Here is a 27,920-nt window from a genome sequence, read left to right as displayed (position 1 = left end):
ATGTAGGCACGAAAGTGTGTTGGAAGGCAAATGTATATTGCCTTAAATTGCAAAGTTATTTGAGTGTAAGTGTAATATAAAAAGAACTATGTGTGTGTGTATAAATATATAAAATGTTTTTGGAAGGAATAGTTTGCTTTATTTCCTCATTCATTATAGGCCTGGCTCTGTGGTATTTACGGGATTTTTAAAAAATCTTGTGTGAAAGCAGATATAAAGCATTTAATTCCTTTTGTTTCCTTGTTCTATATAATTTTTGTCCTCTTCCCCAGAGAAGGATTCTCTTGCCATAGAAAGTGTGTAATGAAGATCCACCGAGGCAATTCTTGGAAGGGTAGGTGTGTTACATAAAGAGGGATCAAAGAGATGAGCCCTCTTATTTCTGGAGTTTCAAAGAATGAGATATTATTTAATTGGACTCAAGGAAAGAGGCGAATGCATTTGATTTGTTGTGTGATAGACCAGCCAAAATTCCTGCTATTCATTGTTGTTATGAAGGTCTTTAAAAAGCAACCGAAGATGGTTAGGCACAAAATACTGCTCTGGGAAAAACCTGTGGTGATATTCTGTGATCAACACGATTAACTACCAACAACCACAGCCAGCTTCCTATTATGCACAGTAAGAGCAGATTCATTGGCATACTGAGAAGTCCTGAGATTAAAAGCAAAAGATGTTCTTTCCAGGTGAAGGAGCAATTCCCTTGCATTTCTTTCAATCAAATTTTGCTGTCACCTCGTAGCTGCAGCAACGTGGGTTTGATCCTGACCTCAGGGTTTGGCGTATTCTTCCTGTGACTGCACAAGTTTCCACTGGGTGCTCTGGTTTCCTCCCACATCCCAAAGACGTGTGTTGGTAGGTTAATTAGCTACTGTTAAACTGCCCATAGTGTGTTGGTGCACTCATGAATCTTGGGAAAAAGTTCAAAGTACATTTATTATCAAAGTATGCATACTTTACATGACCTTGAGATTCGTCTCTTTACAGGCAACCATGAAAGAGAACAGTAGAACCCATTAAAACAAAAGACTGTCAGACATCCAATGTGCAGCTTGAGAAAAAAATCATGCCAACAATAAAGCAGGTAAAAAGCATTCAGAACTGAAGTTCACAACGCCAGGCATGATGCTGAGCCTCTATAAGACACTAGTCAGGCAGCACTTGGAGTATTGTCAACAGTTTTGGGCCCCATATCTCAAAGGATGTTTGCCATTGGAGAAAGTGCAGAGGTGGTTCACAAGGATGATTGTGGGAATTAAGGGGTTAACATATGAGGAGCATTTGGTAGCTTTGGGCCTGTACTCACTGGAATTCATGGGGATCTCATTGAAACCTACCGAATGTTGAAAGGCCTAGATAGAGAGGGTGGATGTGAAGAGCATGTTTCCTGTGGTGGGAGTATTCAGAACTAGAAGGGACAGCCTTCAGAATTGAGGGGAACAGAGGTAAGGAGGAATTTTTTTTTTTAGCCAGAATGGTACATCTGTGTGTGGGTATATTTAAGGCTTGCACTCAGTCCTTAGGAGTTACACTCTGGTTCTATCTGCCTGCCTGGTGGCTTCAGCATCCCCACCTCACTCTTGACCCTCTCTCCAGTGGCTTCCTGCAGTGTCGCAATGAGGCCCGTTACAAGCTCAGTGAACAGCACCTCGTCTTCCATCTGGGCATGTTGCAGCCGGCAGGACCTGATATTGAATTCTCTAACTTGATCTTTCTTTCTGATTGTATGAGATTTTGTTTTCACTTTTCCTTTATCTCTAAAGTCTGGCATGCTGGGCACATCCTTGTGGGCCAGAGTATACCATGTTACTCCATCTTTAAAATAATGAGCAACTTGTTGTACAGACAAAGAAGTTATTCTGACCTTAGTTGCCTCGCTATTTCACCTTTTGAAATAAATTAAACCCATCACCAACCCCACCTTCTTTACTACCCAAGATAACTTGTTTCTGTCAGTTCTATTTAAGAGTTCCAGAGCTGAAATATTGACCTTCTCTATTCATAAATACTATCTGACCTGCTGCTTTTTTCCCAGCATTTACTTTTTTTATATTTATAACATCTCCAGCAATTTTTCAGATCAATCTTTCACAACTATTGGAGTCTTCCCCTTTACCACGTTTGCTCAATGCTGCACGTGGTTGAATACTGCCTTGATATCGTGGGCAGTCACTCCCTCCTTAGCTCTGGAATCCAGTTCCATGGTCTATGTTTGGATAAGGCTGTAAAGTCTGAACTTCGGCGGTCTGGAAGATCCCTAACTGGAGTCACCGAGCGGGTTATTAGTGTGTAAGTGCCACCTGATAGCAGTGTTGTTATTCCCATTACTTTGTTGGTCATTGAGAAGAGGCTGATTAGGAAGTAATTAACCAGATTGCAGTGTTCCTGCTTTTGTATGAACAGAGCATCCCTGGGCAATTTTCTAGTGTTGGGTAGATCCTTGTGTTGTACTGGAACAGCTCAGCTAGAGGCGTGACTTGTTCTGGAATGCAGGTCTTCAGTATTACATCTGAAATGTTGCTTGATGATGTAGCCTTCGCCAAATCCATTGCTCACTTACATTTCTTGACATCATGTGGCGTGAATCAGGTTGGCTGAAGAGGATAGCAACAAGTCATGCTCTAGTGCTTCTAGTTGGATGGGATGTCAGAAGGCGAAAATAGGAGACCAGATGGAAATCAGGGTCAGCATTCCAGAAATCTGTGGCATGCATGCAAGTTGATAAAACACAGAGAAATAATTGGTGAATCAAAACTAGTGAGGATATTATCCAGTGGAAATCTGGTTTGAGTTTGGATAGAACTAGAAACTAATGTTTCTGGTGAAAATAGTTTCAGGAAGCAAAAAGGATAAAGAGAGAAATTAAAGCTGGTTCTTACTGATGCAGACGTTACACTGAGTATATTGTCAATGAAATTCTGAGTATAAAAATACTTGAATTCTGGTTATAATCCAATTGGAATGCTGTTTAATAACAGAATACTACAAAGTGCTTTGAGAAGCTCATTCCTGTCAACCGCTTTAAATGTTCTGGTATGTATTTCCCGTGGAATAGACTCATCTGGCCGTCTGGTAATCCCCCAATTTAATCCTAATCACAATGATTAATCAACCTACCAACTGGTATGCCTTTGGACTGTGGGAGGAGATGCACACATTCACGGAGGAGCGTGCAAGCTCCTTACTGACAGCAGTGGGATTTGAATCCAGGTCACTAGTACTTTAAAGCATTGTCCTAACCATCACGCTACCATGCCGTCACTTTTAATGACCTTTTTTTTAACTAGTTTTTATTTCTACTTGCAAGAATAAATTAGCAGAGAGTTTTAAATGGATATTTTTGATGTTTCAAATGAATAATCTTTTCATATGATCTTAAAATTCTTCCTTGAATTTATTTGCTTATGTTAAAATGCCTAGACTGTTCGTAAACTGCTTGCTTTTGGTGGACGATGTAATTATAAAGAACATTAATTCGAAGAAGGAAATCGTACATGACTGTGCATGCAAAAGAGATGCTTTCGGCAGTTCGTAGAGTGAAGTCATGAGCTCGTTAGGTTTACTGGTCCATGACTTCGAGCTTTTCTGACAATCTTTGTTGCCAGTTTGCCATGTTCATTTTCTAGCTCAATATAACGGCTGTTTATTTACTAAGTAAATTAAGTAAATTGGTAAACTGGTTTATTATTGTCACATGTACCTAGGTACAGTGGGAAAACTTTGTTTAGTGTGCCATCCATAGAAGTGATTTCATCACATCAGTTACACTGAGGTAGCACAAGGATAAGCAATGACAGATTGTGGGATGCACTGGTCCGATTACAGAGCGAGCGCTGTGCAGGCAGACAGTACAGTGCAAGGCCAAGACCAGGTAGTAGGTGACGTCAAGAGACTATTTCATCATACAAGTGGACCATTCAGTAGTCTTCCCACAGTGAGATAGAACCTGATGGTATGGATTTTCAGGCTTTTGTATCTTTTGCCCAATGGGCTGGGGGGAAGAGAGAAAGTCTGGAATGGGAGGGTTTCTTGATTATGTTGGCCGTTTTTCTGCAGAGAGAGTCCATGGAACAGAGGCTGCTTTCTATGATGTGCTGAGCTATATCCACAACTCGTCTGCAACTTTCTTGTCTCAGGTAGGGCGGTTGCCATAGCAAGCTATGATGCATCAGGTACATTTATAAAATTCGGTGAGTGTCCACCAAAACGTACCAAATTTCTTTGCCTCCTGAGGAAGGTGTGGTTTGTTGATGGTGACTTTGGATGTGACGGGATATTATTTGTGATTTACTTCTGGTGGACGTTAAGTTCTCTTGCTGCTTCCAGTTTGAAATGGAGCTTATGGCTTGGAGCTGAGTGTCAGGGAGTGAGAGTGCCGAATCTTATAGATGAGAACTCTGCTGCTACGTAAAAGCTGCAGTAATGTTGAAATTGTGAGTTGGGGGAACAAAACTAGGTTCATTGCTTAGGAAGAGGAGTAGGGAAGAGTGAGCCAAGATACCTTCATTTGAAAACGAGAGAAGTAGATATGTCTGAGCTGTTTGAACAATGCTGCCCCTGCAACACTCATCACGACACGTCTGCAAAAGACCATTTAATCATAGTTCAGTCTTCTGACCAGAGAGTTGGGAAATGAAGCGCGCAGCTTTTCAACAAAGACAATAGCTTGCATTTACAGTAGTAAGATACAGTATCCCGAAGTGCTTCACAACAGTGCTATCAAACAGACCTGGGCACCAAGCCATGTAAAAGGTGGGGGAGAGATATTCAGGGAGAGAAATTGAGAGTTTAGGGCATTGGCTGCTGATGGAAATTGGAGACTGGATTGTTCAAGTGCAATGTGGTATTCTACCATCAACTATAATATGGTACTATAGTTTGAAATGTACATTTTGTAACTTGATAGCTGGAAAATAATTCAGTTATTCCTCTGGCCTGGCGTCCAATTCGACACACATTTCAGAAGAAATATCCTGGATGTAATTTTTTTATGTGGTGGTTTTTGCTTAAAATGTTACCCAAAGAAAAACAGTGTATCTTCTGGAACTATGCTGAAAAATTATTTCCTGTTACAGTAATGTTTCTCTTTCTACAGACGTTACCTGACCTGCCTAGATTTTGCTAGCGAATTCTAGTTACTTTGCTCACCTGCTGTTGATTTGTGTGGGTTAGGGCAGATACAGCCAGACACTTGTATAACTAAATAGATTTAAAGGAGGAGATCATTCTGCCCATCAAATCTAATCCAGTTTATACGGCAATCCCTTCAGTCCTATTCTTCTGTTACATGTAACCTGTTGTCTCACGCATGCTCATTAACTCTCTCGGATTCTCATACCACTCACTTATGGCAGGGGCAAAGTACAGTTGTCAGCTGGCATTGTCTTTGGGACATGGGAGGAAACTGGAGCATATGGATGAAACCCATTCAGTTGTAGAGAGAATGTGCAAGTCCAGGCTGAGAGCATTGGAGGTCAGAAGCAAACCATGGGTCCTGGCCTCTGGAGGTACTTGCACCCTGTGCAGTGCCACTGTGCCTGCAGAGATGCATTTGAAAAGAAACTCTTGACTGGAGAATGATAAATTCCATATTTCTCATTCTATGGAAGAAACATGATCCTTAAATTATGATTAAGGTGTATAGTAGTGATGTGATCCAAGATGGCGGCGCGACACAGCTTGCAGTGGCCACTCCGGAACTGATTCTCTGTTATTTGTGAAGTGGGGTGCCGTGCGCAATCATAATCGATTGAAAACAGACGTGGGAGCACGGAGAAACATCGGGAAATTCCAGGAAGACCTTCTTCGTTGCTGCTGCTGTGAGGTCTGGGGCTCTGCTGGGAAGAACAGGCCCCCAGTCCTCAGGGTCGCGTTGCCAATGGCCGTTGGCGGGGCCGTCTTAATACGCTCGGCAAAGGATGGTGCTCGGAGAAGCTGTGCCGGAGGGGATGGTTGTCGGCTCGGAGGTTTGATGGACTCAGGTCGCTTTCGGTGTGTGCTGCGTCTGCAAGGCTGGTTTCGACGGAGCTTGCATTGTGTGCTGCGTCTGTGAGGCTGGTTTCGACGGAGCTTCCATTGTGTGCTGCGTCTGCGAGGCTGAGTCGGGCAGTGCCTTGGAAGTCCATAGCAGGGGTATTCCCTTCTGCCGCCGGCGTGGGATGGCGAGTCTGTCAGGACCCTGGGGACTTGTGGAAACTGTGGTGATTTCTTTTGAACTTACAGTCCTTTAACATCTTGGACTATTTTTACTGTGCCCATAGTCTGTTTTTTTTTATCAATTATGCTATTGTTTGCACTGTTGTAACTATATGTTGTAATTATGTGGTTTTGTGCAGGTCTTGTAGCTTTAGTTTTTGGTCTTGTTTTTGTCTGGTGGATTTGGAGCTCCTTTCCGGGGAACGCGCTAGACAGTAGCGCGATATTAATACGCAGCAGCCTCTCTGGACTCTGGATTGGGGATTGCCAAATGTTACTTGGATTTTCTGGTGTAGTCTGTTTTGTCATATGCTTTTGTGATATCATTCTGGAGGAACGTTGTCTCAGTTTTTTAACTGCATTGCATTTCTGGTTTCTAAATGACAATAATCTGAATCTGAAGATGATGAATGGCATTGATCGTGTGGATAGTCAGAGGCTTTTTCCCAGGGCTGAAATGGTTGCCACAAGAGGGCACAGGTTTAAGGTGCTGGGGAGTAGGTACAGAGGAGATGTCAGGGGTAAGTTTTTTTTTACGCAAAAAGCAGTGAGTGCATGGAATGGGCTGCCAGCAACGGTGGTGGAGGCAGATACGATAGGGTCTTTTAAGAGACTTTTGGATAGGTACATGGAGCTTAGAAAAATAGAGGGCTGTAGATAAGCCTAGTAATTTCTAAGGTAGGGACATGTTCCTACTTTGTGGGCCGAAGGGCCTGTACTGTGCTGGAGGTTTTCTATGTTTCTATGATAGTAAATTTCTGCTTATGAGCATTTAATAAAAAATCAGTATGGTTTCTTTGGTTAATGGATATGTCCAAACTGATTTTTTTAAATTGTATAATTTTTGTTTAAAATCTAATGTTGAAAATTGAAGAAGCAATGTAGAATTGTAATGTAGAACAGAACTCAAATCATTTGAGATCTTTACCATCAATAGGAATCTTTACCAGGAATTTGTGAATTTTTTTTTCAACCCGACAATGATGAATGAATGGTGACATATTCCAAGTCAGGTTGGAATATGATATTGGAAGGAAACTGAAGAAGGTGCTTTGAAGCAGACTTGATGAGTTACTAAAGTGCATTTGTAGAAGGTACACAATCCAAACACGGTACATTAGTGATGAAGAGAGTGACCTTTAGCATATTGACTTAATAAATTTGCTCTATGCTTGCTAATGCTGAGACTTTATTTCATTAAGGTTTTTAAGATGTGCTACTTTCCTTCTATTGAGTGTCCCACCTTCTCATTATGTTCATTAGACTTGTCTTGGTCCTTTGTCTCTTCAGCAGGTTACTGTTGGCAGGAAATATGCTTATTTTTACCATTTTACTAAGGGGACCATTGACATCATGGCTTTGGTAAAACTAAAACATTTGTCTGTGTGAAAAGGTACAATTAAACATTTTCTACCAATTCAGGCTACAAATTTGGAGTGTGTAGAATTCCCATTAAATTTAAATTCTGGGTGAACAGTTAATCATTTCACTAATTACTTCAGTGATAGAACTGTGGAAGGCGTTACTGTATTTCAATAAAGATTTTGAAGACATCATAAACCACATAAGCAGGATCTAAGTAGTTTAAATGTCAGAATCCTGGGATTATATTACAGCCCTGAACTTCATTCAAAGCATCTGGTATTTGGTTTTAATAATCTGTGTGAAGCACTTGATAAAACTGAACCATGCCACTTGAGATGGTGATTAAGGTCGATGTTAATGGTTGTGAGTACTGCTTTTGTAATGTTGAGTAGATTTAACAGTTCTTATCCTTGGGGAGTACTTCAGTTGTCTCTTATAGGGTAATAGAGTCATTGTTTGATTGTAAGATATCTATCGCTTTTTGAGAATGTAGTGAAAATGTAGCTTCTACTTGCATTAAACCTTTAAAAGCATTGCAGTAGATCTGGTATTCTTGATCAGAAAAGCAGAGCAAACGGCACAGGATGTTAATGTAGTCCTTCAGTCCACGCCTGACCTAGAACAATCTCTTTCATCACATTGTTGCATGACTTTCTTCTTTAAGTAGTCATCCAATACCATATAGGTTGCTGATGAAGCTGATTTTCTTCACCCTCATCTCCAATACTTCAAACAATATTCTTTGACCAATCATTAGAAAGAAGATATTGTTTGCTCATTCCAAATTCATTATGATCTTAAGCAATTTGCAAATCTCCATTATTGTCTTTAGTAAAACAAACCTCTCCAGTCCACATTATCATAATTCGACATCCTCAGGATCTCGCCAAGCCTCCTCTTCCATTTTAAACTGTGGGGTGAGGTGTTCCATCTGGGGCGAGATCACCAATTAACACAAATTCCATTCACTCCCATTGGTATTTGTAATGCCCAGCACTGCATTTGCTTAATTAACTGCAGTGTTAACCTGTTGCAGCACTTGCAAGAGTATGTACAGAACACCCACTCTTTTTTTATATATTGCACCTTTTTATCCTCTGCATTTTCTCATTGTTTCTACAGACTCTTCTGTCTCACACGTTGTATAGAAAAACTTCTCAGCGCTGCAATTTGCATTCCACTTACCAGTTTACGTTAGTGACATTGCACGTAATAGCCTATGGGAATAGCTGAAGACCTGTGCTGTGGAGCTAGCTGCACTTTTAGTGAGGCTTTCCCAGTATAGTTATAGCAAAGGCATCTACCTGATAATCTGGAAAATTGCTCAGCTATGACCTATTCATAAAAGGTTGGACAAATCCAAACCAGCCATTCACTGCCTGATCAGTTTCCCTGTGATCATCATCAAAGTAATGGTAGGTGTTTTGGCAGCGCTGTCAAGCAAAACTTATTCCCCAGTGCTCAGACTGAGTTTCATGAGCACTATTCCACTCTTGACCTTGTCATGGCTAAGCATGAGCCGAAGAGCTGAATTTTAGAGACAAGGGAGAGTGCCATCACAACAGCATCTGACAAAATGTGGCATCAAGGCATCCTGTTAAGTATGAAGTTAATGGAAGACACTCCAGTGGTTGGAGTCATGCCTTGCGCAAAGATGGTTGTGGTTGTCGAAGAAAATTTATTCCCATTCTAAGTTATTACTGAATATGTTCCTTTGGACAGTTTCCTTGGTCCAAGCATCTTTAGCTACATCATCAGTGACAGTTCTGTCACTATAAAATTGGAAAACAGGACATTCACTGATACTTTCACCATGTTCAACTAGGTTGGTATCTCCTTGGCAAATGAAACAGTCCATTCTTAACCTTTACAAAATGCGTTGCATTAACTTTCCAGACTGCCCTGACAACCCTTCAAACTCTAGACCTCTATCCTTTAAGATTACAGCAGGATATAAATCTACTGGGACATGGGCAAAGGAATGGTTGTTGGAATTTAACTTGGGAATGTAGGAAATAATACAAGTTAGATTGTTATACCAGGATAGGGCTTGCCCTGTAACTTTGAGTGTTGCACAGCAGGGATCTGGGGGTGTAAATTCCATGAAAATGGTGAAAGTTCGTGGCAAAAGCCTATGTATGGTATGTTTGCCTTTGATTGGGATATTGAGTACAAGAATTGGGACTTCATATAAGCTGTAAGGAACATGAGTGAGATCGTACCTGAAATATTGTGTACATTTCTGATTGTCATATCAGAAGAAGGACATGATTTAGCTAGCCAGAGTGCAGAACAGATTTACAAGGACGTTTCAGGAACTGGAAGTTTTGAGTAATGAGAAAAAACTAGATAGGCAGGGACTGCTTTTGCTGGAGTAAAGGAGGCTGAGGGGTAACTTTTTAGAGTTCCATAAAATCATGAGAGGCGTAGATAAGGTCAGTCTTTTTCTCACATTAGGGAAGTGTGAAACTAATAGGCATAGGTTTAACAAACATGAGAAAATCGGCAGACGCTGGAAATGCTGGAGGAGCTCAGCAGGCCAGGCAGCATCTGTGGAAAAGCGTAAACAGTCGATGTTTCGGGCTGAGACCCTTCCTCAGCACTGATGAGGATCTCTGCCTGAAACATCGACTGTTTAGACTGAGTTCCTCCAGCATTTTGGGCATAGGTTTAAGGTGAGAAGGCAAAGATTTAAAGGGGACCTGGTGGACTGGTCCACCAGGAAGTTTTTTTTTATAGAATGAGCTGCTAGAATATGTAGTTGAGGTGGATAAGATAATGAAGCATGGAAAAAAAACACCCTTTTATAAAAACAAGACATTTGGGTATGTTCATGATAGGAAAGGTTTGGAGGGACATAGACAAAATGCAGGTAAATGGGGCCAGCTCAGGAAGGCAACTTACCATGGTTGAGATGGATTGAAGGGCCTGTTTCTATGCTATAGTACTCTGTGGCTCTAATCTATAGAAGATTTCTGTTAGCAAGTAAGTTTAAGAAGATGAGTTTGCCTTTTGAATAGCATACAAAGAAAAGCCTTGAAGTTCAATTTTTGGAATTCCAGATTCATCACAATTCATTCAGTTAATTGGAAGGAATATTATTCTGTGAATGTTGATTTTTCCTTCTAATGGCCAGGGCAAGTAATGGTGCATGTTAAAGTTTCATGTTGATATTTGATAGAGAGTTGATTATATTTGGGTTGACTGGAGTCTTTCCCGGCGGCTCATTGACTGCCCTTTGTCATACCTGCAGTTCGTTGAGTCTGTGATGTTCCGTTTGTCCAATAAATAGGAACATCTGCGACCCAGGTGAACACAGTTCAATATATTGCAGGAGTCAGCTTTTTGCATTGAATATCTGAAAGCAAGATTGTCAGATCTTTAACCCAGATCTTTTAACATCAATGTTTCAAACCAGATTTTCATCACTGATGGTGGGGGTGAGAGTATTTCAGTTTCCAGACTATCCAAAGTTGAAGTATGTGTGATTTTTAAAAAAAATACAACTTTGACTTGAACCTTCTTGACTGTTCATATGATGGAAGTGCAGCGTTACCCATGACCTTCTCATTCCTTTGAAATACAATAGATTTCCTCCTCTCTTTGATGACTGTTGTTCAAAGACTTGCAGCATAGATTTTCGAGCACTGCTTGCACTATAAGTGGACAAGCTGAGTATGTGAGGACTGGGCGCAGGTCTCCAGTCTATAGGTACCAAGTGTGGGCCTGTCTGCAGAGGTTAAGAGCATCACATCATCAGGGTGATCCAAATACCCACTTTATTTCCTCACACCTCTATCTATCTTGTTGAGCAGCTCAGTAGGTCTAGAAGGAGTCCAAGATACTATAGGCATCTTTCATGTATTACTTTTTCTTAACCACATGGCACAATTAGCATTTTATTGTCTTGAGAGTTATGAGTTGGAATAAAGAAATGGTCAGTTTAATCCTATTGAATTTCAAATGTGGTCCTCTAGAGGATGCAGATTGTTTACAGGGAGTGTAATTGCCTTTAATCAACCACTCCCTTTGAAGGGAAATTATCCCAGCATTTCACATCTGTTTACCATCTTTATGATGACCAGCAAAATAATCCTTCGTAATACATGCCAGCTACAACATCCTGGATATAGAGTTTCATAATAAAGATTGTACATTAATACAAATTCAGTGCAAAATAATGACGGTGTATAATATAAGTTTTTGTGTCCTGTGTTGAGGTTAGTTAATGTATTGTAGGGTACATTCATATTTGGGCCATAGGAGTTTTAAAGTATTGCAGTTGATCTGTTGGTGCTCAGTGTCATGGGAGAGGGGTCTTTTCTGCCTGGCCATCACTTTTAACATGGATGGTGGTATTTGGCAGAACTGATGAGGTTTATTTCGGCGGTGTATTCCTCCTGTCTGCAGTGAAGGAAAGAGGAACATAATCTCAGCAGATGGGTTTTGTGCATCTGGCAGCACAGCTTATTAGTTTCTGAAAAATTTAATTTTGAGTAATTGTGAGACTGATTTATTGGCAGCCCTTTGTACCATATATTTGCTCTCCTGCTCGAGCTCTGCCTCTAATAATTATTATTGGAAATACTTCCCTTTTCTGACTACCTATAAACTATGTGTAACAAAAATTAAATCATGCTTTCCTTGAGGCCTTTGGAACTGTTTTTAGGAAACAACAAAAAAACTAGGGTGGAAGGAGGCTCATTTTAATAAATTTCCTGAACTTTATAGAATCCTTTAAGCACAAAAATGACAACAGGTGTACAATGCGCTCAATTTGTTGGCTAAATTCAAAATGGATCTGGTTTTTATTTCCTTTTACTTTTTTTGCACACATGCTCACATCTACACAAATGATATCAAAGATTATGTAGAAGTACAAATGTTATGAATGTCTTTGTAGTTTGCAATATTAATTATGTCGGCTAAATATACTTGGTACAGAATCATATTTTAACATATATATATCAGCATGCTGCAAAATCAGGCAAGGTTGGTTGCCTTAGTAGCATTATCTAACAAACTTGACATCAAACAGTGAAAAGGGGCACGTAGAGATGACCAAAAGTTTTCAGAGGTATGTTTTGGAGAATGACAAATAGTACTGAAAACCTGGCTCTCATTAACTATCAGGAAAAGCCAGAGTTGGGGGTGAACTGGTGTTCATGAACATCAGGGCTGGCGGAGATCTCGTAGATGGGGAATGGCAAAACCATGGTGGATTTTTGGAAAACATGGTGAATTAAACAGCTAATCTGCAAAGTAATGTAGGTCAAAATGGACTTTAAGAAAATGGCAGCATAGTTTTGAATCACACATAATGTGTTTGTTTAATCGAGACAAGGCAAGGACGTACATCTGCTGCAGTAGATAGATGAGGCTGTGGCCAACTAGGGAAATGCTGTGCTTTTGGAAATGGGCTGCCTTAATGGTAATTAATGGTTGGAAGCTCATCGTGAGTTGCATATCACACTTCACTTTCAAGCACCTTTTAAGAAGGAAGATGAGGCTCAAAAGCAGAATACTGTTGATGCTGAAAATCTGGAAGATGGGAGGAATACTCAGTTGGTCAGACAGCATTTGTGATGAAAGACATGGAGAAAAATGAAGCTGATGGGTAAAGAATGAAGTTTGTGGTAGAGCCAATGAGAATGTATTTGGTTTTTCCTACCTTTTAGTTTAAAGACATTTCTATACAGACAAATTGGGTAACGATTTGGAAAGCATTGATCAAGTGATTATCACAGCAAAAACTATGTTGCCCAAGGTTAGTATGTAGAAAAAAATAAGAAAATTCAAGGTTGATTCATTGGACCAATCAGAAGAAATGTAGATGTTTGAGAGGAGAGGCCATTTGGTGATTCTCTGGCTCTGACCAGATTGATAAAGGTATAGGTAGTGTCATTCACGTGGGCAATGACAGTGTTGAGAGTGGGTGAGGAGGAATTGATTAACCTGTTATAATCACCTGGAGTTGAAAGCATCAGCAAGCAGGAGTAGGCAAAGTCAGTCCCTTGCGCCTGGTCTGCCGTTCAGCAAGGTCATGGTTGTTCTTTCACCTCACGACCTCTTGCATGTACAAACCTCCTACATCCCCATCTTGACTATACTTAGCAACTGACTCTCTGGGTTAGTAAAGATAGTCAGTTAAAATGTCTTCTTAACTCAGTTCTGAACGACTAACCCTTGATTTTTGTGACTGCAGTCTCTGGCTAGACAATCCAGTCAGCTGAAATGTCTTCCCTGCATTTACCCAAAGTACGTTTATTATCAAAGTGTGTGTACAACCTATTGGCAGCCACAATACAAAGAAGCCCAATTGAACCCATTAAAAAAAAAGAAAACCATCAAACACCCAATGCGCAAAAAAACAGATCATGCAAGCGATTAAAAAGTAAGCAAATAACATTCAGAACTAAAGGTCATGAAAGTGAGTTCACAGCCGCCAAGTCAGTCATAGCCGATCCAGGAGCCTGTCAGTCGCAGACTACAGCCCCAGTTCATTGCAGAGATGAGTAAACCTTGCCAACTAGCGAACTGAACACTGGTCTGCCCCTCACCTCTGGCCCTGATACCCTGACCTTTTTCAATCTGGCCCGACACTTAAATCAGCCAAACCTCAGCTTGTTCCTTGCCCTGAGCTTTGAAATGCTCTTGGGCCTGGACCCAACTGCCTGGATTTGGCCATACCCCACCTTTTCAATCTGGCCCAGTGCTTAAACTGGTCAAACATGCGCTCATACATGGAACTCAGGCACAGGCCCCTCTTCCTTGACTCTGCCTCACCTCTCTCTCAGGTGAAGCCCCGCCACACCGCAACCATCCTGCATCTCTGAGACTTCAGTTCACACTACAAAAATACCATGTTATACAGGCGGTTCAAAAGCTCAACTCCGAAAGGCAAGTTACAGGCTATTGATCATCTTCTAGAAAAAGTGTGATTAATAAAGTAGTTTTGTTTACTGCTAGTAAGCCATCGCTGTGCTCACCAGTACCATCTTAAACCAAGTGAAGCACCATGAGGGTTTTCTAGTGTTTCGAGAAGAACACATTTTGTGCTCCTTAACTGCTAAGAGCACAGGTCCAGTCTGTTTAATTTCTCCTTGTATGTAGCCAGCCACTGTTCCAGAAATCAGTCTGGCGAACCCATGCTGCATTCCCCCAATTCGTCAGGTAGAGAGCACAGATCTCTCTCAATATTCCAGATGAGTTCTCAGCTGCAGGAGACTATCTTAACTTGTATCATCTTGCAATAAATGTGTCTTCTAATTACTTGGTGTGGCAGCAAATCAGCTTTAACAAGGAAAGCTAGAATCCTGTGAACACCAGCCCCTCACAATTTTTCAGGAACAGGGAGCATGAATGTGGAAGGAGTTTGGAGATATTATATAGCTGATATTATTCTATCATCAAAGGAGGTGGTGGGGTGGATGGGTTGCCCAGGACTGAAAGCTGGCTGGTTATTTAATGGGAATAGAGTCATGAGGAGGGAATATGATAGGAGGCAAACCAGCAAAAAATGCATATTCAGGGCCAGATGAGATCAGGATGTTCTGGGAAAGATAGAAACGGCAGAAGATGGTTTCAAAAGACAAGAGATTAAGATTTGAATGGAAAAGTTAAGGGGGGGCTACCTTTGCTTTTCAGGGCAATCTTAAAGTAGTTAACTGTTTTGGCATTGGAGAGCAGAACTGAATTTTATTTTATGTGATCCTGTCAGCAGTGCTGGTAAACAGTTAAATCATTTATCCAATGTATCCAGTCATACCTTCCTCTCCTTATTGGACTATTGGCATAATAAATCTAGACATGGACTGTTGAAAACCTGAAGTTCATACTAACAGTTCATTCCCTGTTATTAATGTGATTAAACACTGCTGTCCTCCCACTAGAAAGCAATGATGCCTTCTCTCCCAGAGCTCTCTGCACTCCCATGGATATTGTACTAGTTTCCTAGATATGTTACTCCCTCATGTTCTGATGGTAATGGTTTCACTCATTGTTTGAAGATAAATAAAATGAATGAGTATTCCCAACACCCTTATTTAACTGAAAAACAAATTGTGTTTGATTTTTGAGACTTGATGCTTATTCAGACCTATATGAGTTTAATATTCAAGAATTATAAAAAGCATTGTTACTGTAAATTGTCATAGCATTGAGTTCAGAATACAGGGACATCAGTTTATAACAGAGCTCAGAAGGAATTTCTTAAGCCAGAGAGTGGTGAGGCTGTGGAATTTGTTGCCACAGGCGATTGTGGAGGACAGGTCATTGGGTATATTTAAGGCAGAGGCTGATAGATTCTTGATTGGTCAGGGCATGAAGGGATATAGGGAGAAGGCAGGAGATTGTGGCTGAGAAGGAAAATGGATCAGCCATGATGAACTGGTAGAACAGATTTAGTGGGCCAAATGGCCTAATTCTACTTCTGTATTTTATGTTCTATGGTCTTACTATAATGGCTTTGGCTTTGCTCATGATCATGGGAAGAGCATAAATGTGTTTAATCATGGAATATGGTGTGAAAAAGCTGGAGTAAAAAATGACTCTTGTCCAGAGCAAGCAACTGTAAAGATTACACAATTTAATTTAGTTTGGGATCTTGACATTTCCTTGGGATAATGTCACTGTTAAAATATGACCAAAAGTTTTGATGCTAAGACATTTATTTTACAGAAATTAATATTTTCACTTTGATTACACAATTATTTAAAAAGCAACAAGCTGTTATATTACTGTCTAAATGACTAAAGATACTTGCTCTGCAGTTTAGCAGAAATCATTTATTTTAATTATGTAGCTCAAATGATTTATAGCAGGAGCCTTAAACTTTAGCCCAAGGCAATGTGCACATTATGATTTTTTTGATTTTCTATTTCCCCTGCATCATGGAGATTGCAGAGGAAGTGTTGGGGAGATGATCGGGTTGGGTCAAGACTGTGAGGCAGTGAGTTCGGAGGGTTTAAATAGCAGAGGATGGAGTAGGTTGTTCAGGGAAAGAATGATTCTGATAAGTTAAGTAGGTTTAGGGTGATAAAGAAAACATTGAAAAAACAAATTGGAAGACAGGAGTGAAATGTATGTCAAAGAGATGCTGGACCCAGTTGTGGAGAATTGTGTGTGTGTATGGGGAGGGTGTTAGAGAGGGATAGAATGACAGCCAAACATTTCTGCCTTTAGCCTTCCAACCCCATAGAAAAATGGCCCTCCAAGTTGTAACTAAATGCATCTTGCCAATCAGTGTTCCATGTTCACTTTGTTAAATCATCTTGGCTTTTTATCAAATAAAGTCTATGGTTCATGCTAAAGAGCAGAGTGGGCAAATAAGTTCCCTCTTTGTGCATAAATGCCCATCAGACAATTGGTAAGGAAACGGTAGACAAATAGCTGGATCTGAGCATCGGTGGTTCTTACTGGAACTTGAATTTCCATAGCAACAAAAATTCAGATGGGGGAGCAAAACTGTGGTCTGGCCAGAATAACACTTAGAAAATGTTGGAGGAACTCAGCAGGTCAGACAGCATCAATGAAGAGGAATAAACAGTTGATGTTTTGGGTCGAGACTTTTCATCAAGACGGAGTAATGGGGTGTGTGTGTGTGTGTGTGTGTGTGTGTGTGTGTGTGTGTGTGTGTGTGTGTGTGTGTGTGTGTGTGTGTGTGTGTGTGTGTGTGTGTGTGTGTGTGTGTGTGTGTGTGTGTGTGTGTGTGTGTGTGTGTGTGTGTGTGTATGTATGTATTTCTGGCATCTGCAGAATCTTTCTTGTGTAGGTCCAGAATAATTCAGTAATTCCACAAACAGCTCAACTTGTGCTTGATTTGCAAATAGAAAATTAAATATAATTTCAAAAGAAAGCTGCCAGATCAGATCTGCAATCGGTAGTACAAAAAGTATGGAAGTAAATTTTATTATCCAAGTACATACAGTGGCATGCAGAAGTTTGGGCACCCCTGGTCAAAATTTGTTACTGTTAATTATAGTTAACTGAGTAGAAGATGAACTGATCTCCAAAAGTCATAAAGTTAAAGATGAAACATTCTTTTCAACATTTTAAGCAAGATTAGTGAATTATTTTTGTTTTGTACAATTTCAGAGTGGAAAAAAAGGAAAGGAGCACCATGCAAAAGTTTGGGCACCCCAAGAGATTTGAGCTCTCAGATAACTTTTACCAAGGTCTCAGACCTTAATTAGCTTGTTAGCGCTATGGCTTGTTAACAGTCATCGTTAGGAAAGGCCAGGTGATGCAGATTTCAAAGCTTTATAAATACCCTGACTCCTCAAACCTTGTCCCAACAATCAGCAGCCATGGGCTCCTCTAAGCAGCTGCCTAGCACTCTGAAAATTAAAATAAATGATGCCCACTAAGCAGGAGAAGGCTATAAGAAGATGAGCGTTTTCAGGTAGCCATTTCCTCAGTTCGTAATGTAATTAAGAAATGGCAGTTAACAGGCATGGTGGAGGTCAAGTTGAGGTCTGAAAGACCAAGAAAACTTTCTGAGAGAACTGCTTGTAGGATTGCTAGAAAGGGAAATCAAAACCCCCGTTTGACTGCAAAAGACCTTCAGGAAGATTTAGCAGACTCTGGAGTGGTGGTGCACTGTTCTACTGTGCAACGACACCTGCAGAAATATGACCTTCATGGAAGAGTCATCAGAAGAAAACCTTTCCTGTGTCCTCACCACAAAATTCAGCGTCAGAAGTTTGCAAAGGAACAACTAAACAAGTTTGATGCATTTTGGAAACAAGTCCTGTGGACTGATGAAATTAAAATAGAACTTTTTGGCCGCAATGAGCAAAGGTGTGTTTGGAGAAAAAAGTGTGCAGAATTTCATGAAAAGAATACCTCTTCAACTGTTAAGCACAAGGGTGGATCGATCATGCTTTGGGCTTGTGTTGCAACCAGTAGCACAGGGAACATTTCACTGGTAGAGGGAAGAATGAATTCAATTAAATACCAGCAAATTCTGGAAGCAAACATCACACCATCTGTAAAAAAGCTGAAGATGAAAAGAGGATGGCTTCTACAACAGAGTAATGATCCTAAACACACCCCAAAATCCACAATGGACTACCTCAAGAGGTGCAAGCTGAAGGTTTTGCCATGGCCCTCACAGTCCCCCGACCTAAACATCATTGAAAATCTGTGGATAGACCTCAAAAGAGCAGTGCATGCAAGATGACCCAAGAATCTCACAGAACTAGAAGCCTTTTGCAAGGAAGAATGGGCGAAAATCCCCCAAACAAGAATCGAAAGACTCTTAGCTGGCTACAGAAAGCGTTTACAAGCTGTGATACTTGCCAAAGGGGGTGTTACTAAGTACTGACCATCCAGGGTGCCCAAACTTTTGCTTTGGGCCCTTTTTCATTTTTGTTATTTTGAAACTGTAAAAGATGGAAATAAAAAATGTAACCTTGCTTAAAATATTAAAGAAATGTGTCATCTTTAACTTCATGCCTTTTGGAAATCAGGTCAACTTTTACTCAGCTATTCACAGTAACAGAAATTTTGACTAGGGGTGCCCAAACTTTTGCATGCCACCCCTTTTGTATGTCACCACATACAACCCTGAGATTCATTTTCCTGCAGGCATACTCAGCCAATCTATAGAATGGTAGCAATAATAGGATCAATGAAAGATCAACTTAGAGCGCAGAAGACAACAAACTGTAAACTGTAAATATAAATAAATAGCAACAACTGTGGGCTACACGTAGTGAGCCAATATGAATGATAAAATCACATGAATTGGTCCGTGCCAATCCATTTGCAATAACATTGGTAGAGGTGAGTGACATAGACTTGTCTTTGCACTGAGACACCCTCCACATTGTTGCAGTCATGCTGAAAGAGTTGGACTCCGAAATGACGTGGTAGTTCAGAACTGGGTGTGATGCTGGAAGCATCAGAAAATATTCCTTATGAGCTGCTATATACCCTGCTGAAACCATTACTGTTGAGCCTGGAGTGCAGAGGAGAATGCTAGGAACAGTACTGGGATTATCAATAGAATGAAGGGTCAACCTGGTGAAGTTCTACTGTAGGGCTACGTGCATTTTTAAGAGCAGCGATACGCAGAGCCAAACATTCCCTCAAGCACCAGATCAACAGTTCTGCCCAATCAGTCATCTGTGGTGGTGAGCAATTAATATGCTAGTATGAGGAAGCTTCAAGATGCCTGTATCTTGAACAATGGCAGGGCCCAGCATGCAGAGAGTAAAGACAAGGCTGAAGTACTTGCAGGTATATTTAGGCAGAAGTGCTGAGTGGATAATCCATCTCTACTTCTACCAGAGGTCGTGCCCTGATAGAAACCAGGCTTTAGCTATTAAATCATAGAAAAACAGCTGAGGCCACTGGATACAGCAAAGGACATGGGAGCAGACAAGAACTTGGCTATAATATTGAAGACCTGTAGTGCAGAACTAATGGCCCCTCTGTCCAAGTGGTCAAGCTGCTCCTGTATAGTTTCAAAGCTGACATCTATATGGCAATGTAAAAAGAAAAGGACATAACTCATCAATTTAAGTACCATCCAATAATTAGAGTGATAGAAGTGCTTTTGACAATACCATCAAATGACCCTTTAGTAGTCTGTTTGTGGATGTCCAATCTGAGTTATGCCAGCAGCAAAATTTAGCTCCCTAGACTTGGTCTGAACATGGACCAAAGAGATGAATGTTAGAGGTGAGGTCAAAGTGTCTGTTTTTGCCATTAAGAAAATATTTGACCAAGTGTGACATTAAGGAACTTCGGGAAAATTGCAGTAAATATGAAAACAGTGCAGTGATTGGAGATGTTTGTCATTGTCAGAGATCAATCATACCATTTCCACCACTGCAGTACTGCACAGTAAACCATCTACAGAATGCACTTGCATTGCTCTGTCTATTCTGATTATTCTGAAATCCTTTAAAAGCCATCAACTTCAGAAACCTGGGAACACCATTACTTAGCAATCACCAGGATATCTGCAGATGCTGGAAGTTCAAGCAACACACACAACATGCTGGTGCAGGCCGGGCAGCATCTATAGGAAGAAGTACAGTCGACGTTTCAGGCTGAGACAATTACTTGCATGTTTCCCTCTGAACTATATGGCATTCTGACCTTAAGCTATACTGCCAATCCTTTGTCAATGCGGGGTTGAGATCCTATTACAACCCTCAACACCAGCATGGAAGAACCTTCACCAGAAAAAACCATGGTGCTTCAAGATGTGATTTCACTGCCACTGTGTTCTTACAGGCAATTATGAATAGGTAGTAAAAACTTGCTCTTCAAGTGATACCCAGATTCCAAAATATATGTAAATTAGCAAGAATAATTAACCATAGTTTACTTACACTGTGGTTAAGCTCAGTATCTTTTTTTCCCAATTACTTGTCATTAATCAGTGTCCTTTATAGCTATTATTTAGCAAAAACTGCTGCAATACAAAAGCACCAGTGACCCTTGTCTTTTATTAATGGTTTTAAGACAGCTCTGCAGTTAACTTTTCATGATGTGCATCTAGGCACAAAGCTCATTCTCATTCTATTTTCTGTTTGGAGAAGTACTTTTGGTAACATTTCCTTCCAACTTGTCTCTGCCTGTCTGTATGTTCTTCATAAATTTTGTTTGTGGAATTCTTGTCAGAAATCAACCAGAATGCTTCCATCAACATATTTAATAACCTGGAGGAAACTGAAACAATTTCTTTGGCAGGATCTACTGTAGTGGGAGGAAACTGCACTGAACACCATTTGATGCAAAGCCAGTTTGGAAGAAGACTTCTTTTTGATTCAGTTTCTTTCTTTGTTGTCTTTAATTGCTTTTTTCCTAAAGAAAATGTTACTTTGACAACTTTGGTGTGCATTCTATCAGAGGCATTCCCTCTGTGGTCTCCCATCTCTCCACAACATAAAAAGTGCAGTCTTCACACTTTTTCAGGGACTTTGGCCTAAAATATTGAATATCCCCCCCCCCCCCCCCCCACTAATGCTGCTGGACCAACTGAGCAATTCCAGCTTTCTGTTGTTATTATTATGTGATTGGAGAAAAATCACTAATTTAAGCAGAATATAATAGATTACAGTGCATTTCTCAAGAAATGATATTAATCTGACCAAATATGGTATTTCATGCTCATCTGAGGAGCTTGCTTTACATTGCTGGAGCTACAGTGATTTAACAGTTGAAGTTCTCAGTCAAGGTTGATTCGACTTGGAAAGTTGGAACTTGCGTGTGGGCTAGAGACCACTTAGTTATACAGGATATAATGATAAAAGGGGAAGGGGATGTTATGCTTTTTCAATTTGTTTTCTTGCATACTTTGTGGTGAAATCTTTAACTGCTTGAAAGTGTTGACTCTAGTTTGAGGAATCTAAACATTTAAATCTGCAGATTCACTGCAGTCAATTTAACTTAAATTGTTAATCATGGGACATAATGAGGAAATAATATACCCAAATGTACCAGAATCCATGCATACAATGATGTTAATTGAAAATTTTACTGTCAGTTTTGGTTACTTTGAAAGTTGGGATTCTTGCCTTAATTGTATTGAAATATGTTTTTAGAATATGCAGGATTTGAAAATTTGCGTTGCAGTTTGCTGGTTACTCAACTGCAGAACTGAGTATTTGCTAAGTAAATATAAAATAAATTTTTATTTCTTTTAGAAAATATTGTGATGTTACATTCTGCAATGAGTGCGAGTTACTGCTGTAACAAAATTCAAAGCTCTGTGAATTGAACATCTAAGACTTGCAATTAAACTGTAACTTCTAAAATCTTTTAAGGAACAATTGTACATTGAGAAACCATTTCCCTGCACAAGGTTTCAATCAAACACAAAACGCACCAGAAAGAAAAGGGAAGTGATGATTTATAACTGGGAAGAGGGGTCTGTCTGAGGAGCTGCCAGCTCTGGTGGTGAAATATATCTCTGCCCTCTGAGAATTTAGTCATATTTTTGAAATGTTGCCTGGGAAAAAAAAAAGATTCAGAGCAGAAAAAATGTGAATGTAAATCAACATTTCAAAAATTGATTCATTTCTTCCCTGTTAGATAAAAAATTATTTAAATTCTCTATTTTTTCCCCCTATTTGGCAAACATTTATAAATATACCCTACTGCCCTCGCAGTGCATATGTATAAAGCTATGCTGCGAGTTAAACACCACCTCAAAAATCACTGGAGATGGAAGCTTTCTTCAGGGTTTTAAATGAGATCTTACTTGTAAAACTGCTGTAAGTTAAGTAAAATATGTATTAAATTCAATACAGGATTGTTGTGCACCTGAATATACCAATACTGTCAATTATTCTCACATTGGTCTTAACCAAGGTAATTCACATATGCAGTACTCCATAACTATGTCATGTAAACAAGAGTAGACTCATGACATAATGATATCTTAATAATGACCGATTAACATAATACTTCTAAAATATATGTACTGAATTTTTCTGAGATTAATAAAAGACTTGCAGACATTGCCGTTTCGAAGGTAAACAGAGGATGGATATGTGTGCCTTTCCACCATGTGCTTCAAGTCAAATCAACTAACCCGTGAAAACAAATCCGAGTAGGAAGTATTATAAAAACAACTTGTGTACAAGAAGCATTGTTAATACAAAACAAACTACACCGCTAGAAGTTAGTGTACTCCCTGCCTGATATTCATAGGATGTCAAACTTAACTACTGAAACTAAAGTCAAATGGTCATTTCACAAAAGGATAATCTCAAAGACTGGTCTTGTAAACAATATTACTGTACAGTCTCTAAGCATTTTCACTTAGAAAATACCAGCCTTGATGACATTCCTGGTGGAGACAGCAAGAAATGCTGGGCCAGTTAATGAATTGGAGAAGATGAGCTGATTAGCTTGGAGCTCTCTTGTGGCACGGTCAACTGGGTTGAGATCAGTAGGAACATAGTTCCATTGGCACTTCTGGGTTGATCGCCTGATACGTTGGATCCTATTATGTGCATAAACATAGAATGTCCCTGCTTCAGTAAATATAGAACTGTGAATAACCTTGCTATTGGTAAATTACTTGATATCATCTAATTCTGTGCCCAGCTCTTCGGTTATCATCTCTGCCATCTCAGCTGCTAGAATAGCAGTTCAAGCTTTGTTACAGTGAGATCTGGTTTGGGGATGAGCTTTGCCTTGTCCAGGATGAACCCAACTTCACTATATCCAGCAGCGTCTGTATCCTTACGATATGCAACATCAGTAATAGCCTTAGTTGACATATCACAGAAGATGCAGCCCTATTTCTTTTGAGCTGTAGGTAGTAGAATTGTTATGTGGATTCTCGGAATAAGATGCTGAAGGGAAGAACACCACTGCTGCCACTGTTCATGTTTCTTATTAGGAAGTGGGACATCTCATCCACAAGTATCTATGGTCAGCTGTCTTTTAACATGAAGCCACCCTGGATACTGACTGGAGGAGCGACTCTAGGCCGCTGTTAGTTGATAGGAGGCCACATTGTGTAAAGTGTCTTTTGGTATCAGTGACCTGGAAGTTGTGTCAGTGACAATGTGTCATCCAAGACCCAGACTGCATTGCATAGGAGAGAGTTCCTGTCCAAGATCAAGATTCTGTGGCCCTTTGGCCAGATCTTCTGATGGGAAGTGTTGCATGATCTCAGCACTGTTGGACGTGATCTTCTGCAGTCTGAGATTAGACTGCACTAACATGACTTGCACTGCTTTCAGCACACTGACTGCTTCATCTACACTGGAAAATGATTTAAGATCATCATCATCATCAGCATAGGAATGTCTCTCCGTACTTCCGTGCTTCAGTCCCAAATTCCTTCTAACCCGTAATGGCTGTCCTCTGAAGGCCATGGATAGCTAGTGAGGGAGTGTTACCAAATACATGAACTCTCGTACGATACTCCATAATCTCATCTAGCTGGTGGTCACGAAACCACACAAATCTGAAATAATCTTGATGATCCTCTCTCACTAGGAAGCTCTGGAACATTGGTTTGATGTCTGCTATCACTGCACCAGACTCAGTTCTGGAGCCCATGAGGACACTGATCAGACTGTTATTGAGGCCTGCAAGAACATTATTAAATGGTATGCCTTTGAACTTCACAGCTGAATCAAAGGCAGTTTGTATTTATGCAGGTTTCTGGGAGTGGCAAACACTAGTTTTCTTTGTTGGGATCTGGTGGTGGAGCTAGCTCAGCATGATTGTTCCTGAAGAGTCTCTCCACGATCATTCATTTCTGGTTTCCTTCTCAATGTGTGACTGTGGGACATGGGTCAGCTGAGGACTTGCTCTCTGCTACTTGGTGGGAGTTGTGGCAACCAAAAAGGAAGAGGAACTACCTGACTGTTTTGATTCCTTTTCTAAACTTTGTTCGTGATTCAAAGGAAGACCTCATCCTCGGTGGGAGGTGCTAGTATATAGTAATCTTCCGTATGACAGAGGACCAACTTGGCTAAATCTGGTTGATCAGAGGCAAGTACATTTTGTCAGGCTGCTTGCTTACCTACAGTCCTCTCGTCCATAGATTCTACTCTCACAGGGTCTGAAATGACTTGGGCACCCATTCACCAGGGTATTAGTCCTACATGTGCTTATGATGAGCTGATGAGCACCAATGAGGCAGTCTTCACTCACTATGACCCAGTCCAGGTCCAGTTATTGGGCATAAGGTGCATCATGCCAAGCATTGCGCTGTTCACATACCTTACGTGCGGGGATGGTATCTCTGCCAAGCAACAGGAGAATCTCAGCAGAGGAGTCATTGGGGGGGGGGGGGGTCTTTTCAGCTATGGCCTTAAGATGTGAATATATATGTGCAGCTTCAGGAGTCGGGGTTTCATCCCTGTTGTTGGGAATATGGTTGCACTCAATGAGACCTCCCCTCCTATTAACTCTACAGCAAATCCATGGGCTCTTCATCCGGCAACCTCTGATGCTCCAGAACATGTCTTTAGAGTGTGTTGGGAAATAGATCTTTGAATACTTAATATGTTAAAGAATATTGCTCTGATCATCTAATATCACATATGTCTATTATTTTCTCAGCATATTCTTTCAGGTAGATGTTGACTAGACATGTTTTAGAGCAGCAGTTGCACTGGAAGCCTTTCCATCAGAGAAATATGGGATGATCAGGTGGCTCCCCACCGTGCTGTGCTGGAATCAGCATTAGCCCAAGGTGCTGGTACATGCTGGTCACTGTTGCACTCGGTGCAGTGTGTAATAGCTTTACAGTCTTCAGTGTGCTGTTGAAGCACAACATTTGAAACATATTAAGTGCTCCTTTAGAAAGTGTTTCCTCTGCATTTCCTTAAGGGGTGAGATTTCTTATGGGCAGGGCATTGTCTATTGGGGTTCATGATAAAGTTTTCTGCTATTTTTTGATCGTGATAGAGGCTTTAGCTTTCCATGCTTTTGCTGGAGGCCTTTCTTTGAATTAGATGTTGCTGGAAGTTGAGAGCATAAAACTAGGGTTATTTTGCATTTCTGCATGGCAGGAGTGGAATTCCTCAAAGAATGAAAATGGCAGATAGACGTGATGCTTCATTTTATACTTGAACTGTTCAGTTACCCACTGTTCTTCTATGTTCTATAGCTTAAGTTTTCCCACTATAGGGTTTGATCCTCTTGCTGCGTCCAAGAAACTTAACATCTTGCAAACTCCAGAAGCTTGCACAGTTCTTTGTGTGAGAGCTTTGGAAAGTTATGGAGTCTGTTGAAGAGAGATTCTTTGATTGCCCCTGGAGAGCCATAGCACTTGTCCAGCCTCTGCCACAGCATTAGTAAACCCTTAGCTGGTTTATTAACATACACTGCCCTAACACTCCCCTTCAAACCACTTACAGAGGAGGCTTGAGACTAGGCTAGTTTTGAGACTTAGTCCTTCCATGGCAGTGCAAAAGCTTCACTTCCAGGAAAGGTGACTATCAGACTGTTTGCCGAACACGTTTAGTCCTGATACCAAACCAATTCTAATGCACCTACAGCTTCTGAGTGAGAGCATTATGGAGACTGGTTTGCTGAATGTGTTCTGGGGTGGATGGAAGTTTAGTGTGTCCTTGTCTGCGCAGAAGGGATTTGACATTAGCAGCGACTTTTGACTGAGGGTATTTGCTGTGATGGGACTGCAAAAGTGGATGTTGTGGGTCCTTATTGCTTTTGACCTTGACTGTTAATACCTGGGCTATGTGAAAGGCATGTGGGTTGTGTGGTGTGGACATTTTCTCCTTGTGGAGCTGGAGCACTGTCTTTTTTTATATAAAGCCAAAATGTGTTTGGACATATTTTTCAATAAGATTCATTGGCTGTTGTGATGGCAAAGCATAACTGAATCTGGTTATAGATCCACCACTGCCTAAGCCAGTTGCTGCTTTATATACCTTTCCCTCTGCTGAGGCAGCCTCCACTTCCTGTGCTTTCTCCATGCCTATGAGAATCCTCCATTTGCATCTCAACTTTGCGCTTAGTGTAAGCCACTCTCATTCTCACTGCTTCAGCTTTGGTGTAACCTCGTGCTGCAGCAGTGCTAGTTGGGGTTTTGTTTTAGCGTCACAAAGCTGCCATCAATGAGCCACATTCTGCTCTGATTTTCAGGGCTTGGCAATTGATATTGCTTGGGTCGGAAGCCAAGATTATTGTCTACAGCAATAATATTGGCTTCCTCTCCAGTCCACGGGAGATGCTTTTGAAGACGAGTTATCTTTTCACTCTGCTGCCCTCACAGTGCATCACTACAGAGCTATGCAGTGAGTTAAACATCTTCTCAAAAATCACCCAAACGGACCCTTTCTTAAGGGTTTTAATGAGATCTTACTTGTGAAACTGCAGAAAGTTAAGTACATATTAAATTCATTGTAGAATAATCATACGCCTGAATATACTAATGTTGTCAGTTATTCTCACAACCTGTGCTAACCAAGGTAAGACACACACACACACACACACAATACTCCATAACTATGTCCCGTAAACAAGAGTAAACTTGTGGGGCAACAATATCTTAATGATAAACACAATACTTCCTTCAAAATATATCTACAAAATGTTTACCGATATTAATAAAAAACTTGGGACTCACAAATATTGCTGTTTCGAGGGCAAATAAAGAGAGGATGGAGGTGTGTGTTTTTCCACTGTAGCTTCAAACCTGCGCAAGAAGTAAAATGCAAGAATAGCTTGCCTACTGTTCATACAAAATGAACTGCGCCTTTCAAGGCCGAAACATTTTCAATCTTGAAGTAGGTTTTAAAGGGAGTCGGCTTTTTGATGAAATTAATCTATTCTTAAATAGCTTACAGAGTAATGTTCTTGAATTTTCAGTGATTTGTGTGCTAATGTACTGTTCTGATATTACACTG

At 40.5% G+C, this 27,920-nt stretch overlaps 1 protein-coding gene across 4 annotated transcripts in view; it reads left to right on the top strand.

The window, feature by feature from the left end:
• Window positions 1-27,920, top strand: part of ror2 (receptor tyrosine kinase-like orphan receptor 2) — a 295,023-nt gene that overhangs the window by 156,442 nt on the left and 110,661 nt on the right. The window contains exon 2 of one of the 4 annotated variants that reach the window (XM_073071928.1): window positions 273-334. The exons of the other annotated variants lie outside the window; for them this stretch is intronic. Within the exon in view, the coding sequence (XP_072928029.1) occupies window positions 304-334 (31 nt within the window). The 5' untranslated portion in view covers window positions 273-303. The remainder of the gene's footprint in view (window positions 1-272; window positions 335-27,920) is intronic. 4 annotated transcript variants of the gene reach the window in all.

This window comes from Hemitrygon akajei, chromosome 2, assembly GCF_048418815.1.
Source record: "Hemitrygon akajei chromosome 2, sHemAka1.3, whole genome shotgun sequence".
Taxonomy (NCBI): Eukaryota; Metazoa; Chordata; class Chondrichthyes; order Myliobatiformes; family Dasyatidae; genus Hemitrygon; species Hemitrygon akajei.
The sequence above is the reverse complement of the archived record's forward strand: the minus strand, read 5'-3'. Positions and strand labels throughout refer to the sequence as shown.